The sequence below is a fragment of the Cupressus sempervirens genome, chromosome 1 (genome assembly GCF_028749045.1).
Source record: "Cupressus sempervirens isolate cs-2001-9-10 chromosome 1, ASM2874904v1, whole genome shotgun sequence".
In the NCBI taxonomy this organism is placed as follows: Eukaryota; Viridiplantae; Streptophyta; class Pinopsida; order Cupressales; family Cupressaceae; genus Cupressus; species Cupressus sempervirens.
In genome coordinates this window covers 38,195,461-38,204,523 of record NC_143118.1, presented here as the reverse complement: position 1 = coordinate 38,204,523, position 9,063 = coordinate 38,195,461, and the positions used below count along the sequence as shown (strand labels likewise).

Below are 9,063 nucleotides of genomic sequence, written 5' to 3'. Positions count from 1 at the left end.
TTTTGACTCCTTGGTTTGTCCGACAGTCCTCTATGGTTCTGTGGTTTGGGGACCTTCTCTTATTGCTTTTGATTGGGCTTTTATTGAGCAGGTCCAGACACTGTTGTTGCGTCGTATCATTAGGTGTCACAGATTCACCCCTCACAACATTGTTTTGGCAAAGTTTGGTGCTCATCCTCTCAAACTTGTCGTTATTTTTGACTTGATTTGGTTTCTTCATTGGCTTCATGGTTTTATGGAGACAGGTGCTGACCGACATAGATACTCTTTTTGGGCATATTGTTCTTCGGTGGAGATTATGAGATCTGACACTTCTGCTAGATCAAGATGCTGGTACACTCAGGCCACCTCTTTGTTAGGTTCGATCGGGATTGAGATTGATCGTCTTCCTCCCTATCAGTTTTGATTGGATGCCCCAGCTCATCTTCTTCCCTCTCGTCGGGAGTTGAATGAGCATGTCAAACAGGATATCTATAGGCAGTATATTACCACTACTTGGTGTCATCCCCTGGGTGGTTTGCGACCTAAGATGGCCTTCTATGCTGAGCATTTTCATGTTATTCAGGATGGTATTGTTGTTCACCTTGCCTATCTTTACCGACATTGGAATCATGCATTACGGTTCTCTTTGGGCTCCTTTAGGGTTGGTTCTCATCGTCTTAAGGCTCGAACTGATCACCATATGGATTAGGCTACTCGATTATGCCAGTTATGCACTTTGATGGACGTTGAGATCGAGACTCACTTCATATTTCGTTGTCCTCATTACTATGAGATCAGAGGGAGATTCTATTTCCTTTTCAGAGATTGTTCTTCTCTCTCGATGTTCTTCAGTTATATTGATTAGCGGTGTTTAGCACTTTATCTTCAGGAGGCCACCCATCTTCGAGAGCAAACCCTACAGTCCTTTCATTAGAGATGGACTCCTGATCAACTCATTACCACCTTTTTCTCTCCCTTGTCTCCTCTGCGGGGTTTGAAAAGGCCTTCCACTACTTCACATTCCAGATCTATCAGACATTGTACCAGTCTCTATAGGCAGCATCAATCCTATAGGGGTTCTTCACGACATCCAAAGACTATGGATTTTCCATGGATGTACCTCTCTATTACAGATTTCTTTGTGACAATGAAGGACCCTTAGTCCTTACCTTGTCTTTCTTTCTTCTTGTTGATTTGTTCCTTTTCAGTCACTGTTTGGTGCCTTTTCTTGGCTGGCTCTTCTATTTGTATGCTCAGTCCCATAAACTGTTTTGGTTGTTCGTGGACATTAATAATTTTATCTTATCTTATCTTACATCTCCTTTAGAGATAAATATAATTTTTTAACTTTTTTGATATGATTTACTATTTTTTTCCTTTTTTGAGGGACCATCTTCTGAAATGTTGAAATATTGACTTATAATATTTTGAGATTATAACATATTATAACTAATCAAAACACTCAAAATTTTACATAATGATGATATTGAATCTAAGATCTATAAAAAGGTATTTTTAGTTTTTGAAAAAAATTGAGTGTTGATAGAGAAATGAGATTTGACCAAAATATGTTTTGGTATCATAAACAGTGACACATATCTGTGCTTTTACCCATGCACCATATTTGAACTCGTCATAAACTACAATGATATTTATGCACTTCTTGATCATGGAATATGATGTAAGTGCATGTGCATCATACGTAAACAATAATTGTAACTGAATATACTGACCAACTAATCAGGAATCTAATTAATGAACATATTAGTTCTTTTGATATCAAAATTGAATATGCATTCGATCAAGTATTGAATCTAATTAATGAACAATTTAGTGCTTTTGGCATCAAGGACAAATAGGAGAGGAACAATAATTGGTTGTAATATCAATCATCTTCTTTCTAATATATTTTCCATCAATATGGCTTAGTGTTTGAACATGATAGCCATATAAATTAGAGCTTGGATATACACCCACATAAAATTAATTTGGACAAACCCACCAAATGATTGTCAATGTAAGTTGAAGCACTATTATATAGAAAATAAATACATTATTCTTCTCAAATACATTAGACTTATTTGTATGAGGTCTCTTTTAGATTAATTGTATTTAGTTTCAAAATGATGTATTGGTATATATATAATTTTGTATGTAGATTTATAATTTATTAGAAGTCCGTGTCATGTTTTATTAATAGTTTTTTTTTTTTTTTAAATGATTATTTTTAAGATATTATTACTTGTAAAGAATAAAAATATATAACTATATTTATCAAAGAGAAAAAGATGAACCTAAATCATAATCCAATTTTATAAGCCTAAGCTATAAAACTCCCCATCTCAATATTCCACTTTGAATTCCTTTCTTAGAATTACAAAGAATCCTTGTAAATTGTATAAATTATAATTTATTTGTTTTATAAATATTTAGATAAAATATGTTTTCCTTGCACTCCCATCAACTTATTCAATTGCTTGTGAATGATAATATAAAAATATCACTTTCATATATATGGTGAAGGGCTCATGGTTCACATTCATCTTTATATGTAGACTATGATGCAATAATGCAATTTATTTAATGTAGCAATAGAATGACCACTTATTCCTAGTAGTGAACAAAAAATTTAATAAATAACTTCTGACATTTGTGAAGAGATGAAACGCCATGTCTTCAAAGAATATTGTCCTGGAATTAGGGCTTGACCAGAGGAAAATATAGACGTCAGATTGAATGATGGCCCAGCAGACAAACATTATCAAAAGAAGCAAAAATTCAATTAAAAAATGCTCATGACAATGAGAATACAAGTGGAAATGATAATGTTTGGCTACTGGGCTTCTTTCCATCCATGTTTGGCTTCAAAGCCTCTCGCAACCAAATTCACTGCTTCTGTTTAACACATGGATATCTCTAAAATTTCAGCTAACAAAAAATCAACTCATTTTTAATCACTGCAGCATATTTACTGAAAGGAATGGCCTTTCATTTTCTTCAATGCAATGGAATTTCTACCATTAGAGAGCTTCAGCTCAACAAACCAGATGGAATTTTCGCCAAATGGTAAAAATTTCAAGATTTCAAACCAATGATCTCTCCCTCCCTACATTGACCAACTTCAATTTCCATGCCTCTTTTCTTTGAGGATATTACTCTACAACAGTTTCTTCTTGGTGACTGCTACAATCACAGTAAAAAAACACAAAAAAACCATTAAATTCCCCACAAGAAATTAAATCTAAACATACTAATTGAAAAAATATGAGTAAATGCTTGAAATAAGACGAGAGAAGGGAACAAGATCCCTTGCCTTGTTTGCCAGAAATGTATTAGGTTTCTTCACAACCTTGATCCAGTCTATGGTCTCAGGGGAAGCCATCCTCCATCTGCATTCGGGTGGAGCAACCTCATGTTTGGTGTAATTGCCAATGATATGACTTCTACGACCATCAAACTTCACATTGTTCATGTAGAAAACAAAGGGTTTCTGACATGGATGCCTGGTTACTGGTCTTGTATTGAATGCATAGGCTGTGAAGTCGGCTCTTCTGTACCAATTCAGGAAGGTTCTGGAGGGCATTTCTAATTCTCTAGGTGAAAAAATGCCCCTATAAATCTGCACCGCGTAACCCCATGATACTGAAATGGACCATTTCCTCTCATCATCATAACATATGGATTGCTGTAGAATTGCTGCAGGGTCCATCTTGATTGGTTTGAAGAGGTGTTGCAGAGCGTTTACTCTGGTGAGGTTGGGAAATATAGGCTCCACAACATCAAGGTGGTGAAGGCTCACCAGGGGTTTCACCGGGTGTGCAGCAAGCAATCCAAACAGATTCCCATATACATCGTACTGCACTCAGAGCCAGAGTACCATGTCAAATATCAGAGTGCCGCAGCATTGCATAAAAAGGACATCGAATTATTTGTGTGAAGTTTTTTTTAGTATCAAAGTTTTGAATCACACTCTTGATCCATCATCCAGATGAAACCAGGCATAAGAGAGCAAAAAGAAAATCAAATATAAAAGAACACATCAAATATAGAAAATCTGTTGCAGAATGCACATCAAATATTGGAAACCTATTGAAAATGCAAAGCACGTCAAATATTGGAAATCCATTGCAAAAATGCACACTAGACCTCAGAAAAGCACATCAATTCTGGTTGCAGAATGCATATCCAATATGGGAAATCTGATGCGAATAAGCACATCAATTAAATTGTGTTGCAGAGGAACACATCAGTGTGTAGGCCACTGAACATTCCAGTTTTTTCAGCTTAAAAAATTCTATCAAACAAATATTCTCTCTTCACAGCGAATTTACAACACAATAACAAATTGTATCTAAAAGATCTTGAATTCAATTCTACTCGAACTTACCACATAATAATAATTAATCTCGAGAAATAATCAAAATTCCTTTCCAGATGATGCTTTAAAGCCAATTTATGTAATGAAATATCAAACAATTCAGTAACCTATGTAGAAGAAGTTTACACGGGAACATACCTGATGAAAACCGGGCTCCTTTGTCAAGGGCACACCAAGCTCGGCCATGCAAGCCTGCATTCTGTCATCACTCCCATAGAGACCTGGATACCTCTGAATGCAATCATCTTGCATTGATTCCAATGCTTTAGCCAGCGGATAACTGATGGCAAACCCACCTCCTCCATAAGCCATGCCATACGAAAAAAATATATTCTGCAAATGGCTTTCAGACAGACTCCCAATGTAGTACATCTGCCTGTGGTCATATTGTGACAGAACCCTAACCAAATTCTCCGTGACAAACACCGTATCATCGTCTCCCATAACAAACCAATGTACATCAGGAAGCCCCAACCTGAAAGTTTCAGAGACAATGCGAGAAATCCTAATGGCGGAATGATGGCCTTGCTTGTTGGTATAAATGAAGCGAGATGTATCGCTAGAGACTTTGAGAGGAGGCAGAGCCTTCGCTTCTGTAGTGTTCCTCTGGGTTTTGACCTCCTTGTCCAGCCACACAAAACCTCGCATGTCTTGCGGCCTCCACCATAGTTTTATGTACTCCTTTCTTGTTTCCCATAGGCCGGAAAAAGCCGCTATGCCAAATACTATGTGCTTCAAATCAGTTGAAGTAGTGCTAATTGTCTCTGAAGAAGTAACTGCAATGTTTGCAACCGCCATTTTCTTGGTCTCATGAGAAATTGAATCCTTCACGGAGACATTCAGGGCTGCCCTTGGTTTCCCGCAGTTCATTGTGCAGCTAATTGACCGCCAGCAAAACTGAGAGTTCATGAGAAAATGAAGGGAAAACACAATGTAAGTTATACAGATGAATGCCAAGAGAAAGCCCATGAGCTTCCTGATCCTCGACCCGATCCCGGAGTTCTTGGAGCCCATGCCCATTTGCTCCCACACAATTTTCTGAAGCTCCGGTTTATGATTTCCCTTCATGGTAGGAAAATCTCAAGAAACTCCGACCGATTTACCTGAAAAGTAACCAACAAAGCTTCAGAAAACAATCCCTCTCTGCGCCATTTTAAGCAACCAAAACCGTTAAAACTTTTGTTGGGGTACAGAGAATAAACACAACTCCCAACACCTACGAATTCCGTCTCGATTATAATACGAACAAAAACAGAGCAATAAGACCAATAAAACCTCCCAGTATGCTAAATCATGACTACCATAACAGCAAAAGATGAGATGATGATTAATCTGGAAAGAGCATTAGAAAAGGGCCTCGAAAAGTTCAAGAAAATTAAAAAAAACAGACGCCCAATTTCAGCATTTGATCCTGAGACATATGGATGCGTGCCTCTCCTCGGGTCTCCCTATTTTCACCCCAAAATCTTCGCCACTGACAGCTGCCGGTGATGTAATATGCCTGGCAAAAGTGCGCCTGGGGAAGGAAGGAAGGATATATTTACCTCGTCAGGGGCTTTGAAAGATTTGTAGTCGCAACTGCTGAATTGTACACGTCGGTATTTGCTCACTCAGATCACAGATGGCAATGGAGGGGAGGGTTGTGCAGCAATATATAGCAAATAATTGTGCATGACCTGGCAGACTAAACGTTGGGATTCCACTGTAACTGATCTCTGACTCTCTCTACTCCCACTACTTTTTCACTCATCAGGATCTGCATGGCTTTGGGATCTACAGACACAAGTCACACACTCCCCACTGCTGACCTGTCTCTAAGACCAAGATACACCTAGATTATGCAGGTGTCATCTTGGCAAGGTAGTAGTGAAGACTGGTTTTTATTTTTATTTTTTATTTTTTGGACTAACTGTCCAAATGAAAGGGAATTGCATTTTTAAGGAAAACTAATAAAATTTAAAAATAAGGGGAAATATTTTATTAATTGTGCAATTACATCTAGTAGAGTTTTCTTTTTGTACTTCTCTTCGATTAAAGATATTTTAAAATTTGTTTAGATAAAATTAATTTAAAATTTTGGGGGAGTTATCTACAACTCTCAAATATTTAAGTTCATGTTTGGAAATGGCGCTTTTATCATACGATTATAAAAGATAAAAAAAAAATTAATTGTGAAATTATGCAAATTCTTTTTTTAATTGTGAAATTATGCAAACTGTAGTTTTCTTTTTTTCCTCTTGGATTAAGGATCCCTATATTCATGTTACTTCATTTTTAAATTTTTTTATTTCGATATAATGAATTTAAAAATATGTAAGTGGGTTCAATACTTGTATATGATTGCGATTGTAACAAGGAGAACATGTTGTTATTAAAGATACAATTATAAAAGATAAAAGAAGTATTTTATTCTTTTGACTACCATCCTCACGTTTAGGAGCTTAAAAGCTTTTCTAGAAAATATGGCGAAAAGATAATAATAATAAAAAAGAGAAAAAATTAGTTCCACCTTAAATCTATGCATTTAAGAAAATATATGGTGATTAAAAAAATTCAAAAAATAGACACTTTTTTTTAGAGTATAGGTGAAATTATATTCTTTGAATATTTATGAAAATAGAAGCTATTTTTAGAAAATACTCTATAAAAAAAAATTTAAAAACAACACAAGATTTAATAATTGTGAAATTGTGGGAATTATGTTTTTTTTTCGTTTTAAATTAAAGATCTCTCTAAATTCATGTTACTTCTCTATTTTATTTATTTTTTAAAATTTCAATATAACCAATTAAAATATATATAAACTCATATTTACCGTAGGAAATGAAAATTTTACCTTGTTTTTGTCCTACCATTATAGAAGAAAAACAAAAGTATTGCAATGTGAGACTACAATCCTTAGATCTAGGAACTTAAAAGTGTTTTTTTGACTAGAAGCTATTTTTAGAAAATATGGTGATAAAAAAAAAAATTAATTGTGAAATTATGTGAACTATAGTTTTCTTTTTTTCCCTTTTGAGTTAAGGATCTCTATATTCATGTTACTTCTCTATTTCTGATTTTTTTTCAATATAATTAATTTCTAAATATGTAAGTGTGTTTAATACTTGTATATGAATATCATTGTAACAAAGAGAACAAGTTGTTAGTGTAGAGTATTTTTTATGTTAATTGTTTCAATATAATTAATTTATAAATATGTAAGTGTGTTCAATACTTGTATATAAATGCTACTGTAACAAAGAGAACAAGTTGTTAGTGTGGAGTATTTTTTATATTAATTTTACCTTTACATCTACTTTGTTATCTTTTTGTTATTTATCTTTAGTTTAAATAAAAGTTATTTAAAAATATTTAAGGATGGGTTCTATGGAACTCAAACTTGTATTTTTAGGAGAATTTGCTCGGCCAACTTAGAGATGTTATCTACAATTTCCAAACATCTAAACTTATATTTTAGGTAGAAATAAAACAAAAAAAAAAAGTTATTTTTATCACACAAACTCATGTATTGTATTCATAAGACCAACATCCATAACTTAGGAGCTTGAATTTTTAAGACATTTTTGTGACTACCAACTTTAAATATTTCTAAAATATTCATAAACAGAAACATTTTTAAGAAGATTGGTGATGATAAAATTGGAGAGAAAAATTTATTGTAATTGTACAATTACACCAACTACCATTTTCTTTTTCTCCTTGAGATTAGTCTAAGTTTAATATATTACTTTAAAAATATTTAAGTGTGATGATATACTTGTATATGATTGTGATTGTAATAGAAAGTAAAAGTTGTTAGAGTAGACTAATTTTTATTTTATGCCAAAAGGGAAATGTCCTTTAAAAAAAATAAAAATTGGTGATTATAAAATCTAAAAAAATAAAAGGATGTATTTTATTAGTTGGACATTTATATTTATTATAGATTTTATTTTGTTGTTCTTATTACTTGTTACTTGTGTAGATTCATGGGACATTTTATTTAATTTAAAAATATTTAAATTTAAAGCTATAAGATTTTCACAATCCATCAGATTAGCAACTGATTAGCAACTGAATTTCTGAATATGATTGTGTGAAGAGTTTTCCATCAATGTTTTCCAAAAAAAAAAAATGTAGTAACTTCTTTATACAAATAAAAATATCTTTAGAAATTCATGACTTTCCTATGTATGTGAATTTATTTATTTTAATTTAAACGAATAATAAAACTTAAAAATATTTATCTATGTCTAGACATTTCACAAAGAGAGGAAAAATCACAACTAGTTCTTAATTCAAAGCAATAGTTTGTTGCAATTTCATAAATTCTAGAAGTTGAAAAATATATATAAATAAAAATTTTAAATAAAGAAAATATTTTATTAATTTTACCATTTCCATGTAAATTTCTTTTAGTTGTTCTTTTGCTTAAGGATGACTTATATAATTGTAATTCTTACTATATGTATAGGGAAGTCCAAAGTTATCAAGGCTTTAATTTTTGTAACATATAGTTCATTTTATCAATAGTTAATTTAAAGCCTCAAACTCTCAACTTCCCTATATATATTGTACAATATATAAGATAGTAGTAGTTGCATGTCAACATGAAGAAGCAAAAAAATATTTGGTAGTAATTTTCATATCCAATAATTTGTTCCTAATTCATTTTAAAAAATAATTTTAAAGACTGATTTACCATATAGTGTGGTGGTAGT

The 9,063-nt window shown here is 33.1% G+C and overlaps 1 protein-coding gene across 5 annotated transcripts; it reads right to left on the bottom strand.

Annotated features, from left to right (window-relative positions):
• Nucleotides 1–2,740: 2,740 nt before the first annotated feature.
• On the bottom strand, nucleotides 2,741–5,986 carry LOC149576061 (uncharacterized). 5 transcript variants are annotated; one of them, XM_089816213.1, is made up of 4 exons: nucleotides 5,905–5,986; nucleotides 4,499–5,463; nucleotides 3,296–3,838; nucleotides 2,741–3,162 (listed from the first exon to the last, which is right to left on the bottom strand). In XM_089816213.1, the coding sequence occupies exons 2-4, from the start codon at nucleotides 5,426–5,428 to the stop codon at nucleotides 3,058–3,060; spliced, it is 1,578 nt and encodes a 525-aa protein (XP_089672339.1). In that variant the 5' UTR covers nucleotides 5,429–5,463; nucleotides 5,905–5,986; the 3' UTR covers nucleotides 2,741–3,057. The 5 variants fall into 5 exon arrangements, with proteins under 5 accessions (XP_089672339.1, XP_089672331.1, XP_089672333.1 ...); XM_089816205.1 differs by lacking the exon at nucleotides 5,905–5,986 and adding an exon at nucleotides 5,581–5,890; XM_089816207.1 differs by lacking the exon at nucleotides 5,905–5,986 and adding an exon at nucleotides 5,662–5,890.
• Between the last annotated feature and the right edge of the window lie 3,077 nt (nucleotides 5,987–9,063).

Coding starts and splice junctions, on each gene's coding strand:
- LOC149576061 (XM_089816213.1), bottom strand. CDS start 5,428: ATGAAGGGAAATCATAAACCGGAGCTTCAGAAAATTGTGTGGGAGCAA. Junction 3,839..4,498: donor AGGAGCCCGGTTTTCATCAG/GTATGTTCCCGT, acceptor CTCTGAGTGCAG/TACGATGTATATGGGAATCT. Junction 3,163..3,295: donor ATACATTTCTGGCAAACAAG/GCAAGGGATCTT, acceptor TGATTGTAGCAG/TCACCAAGAAGAAACTGTTG.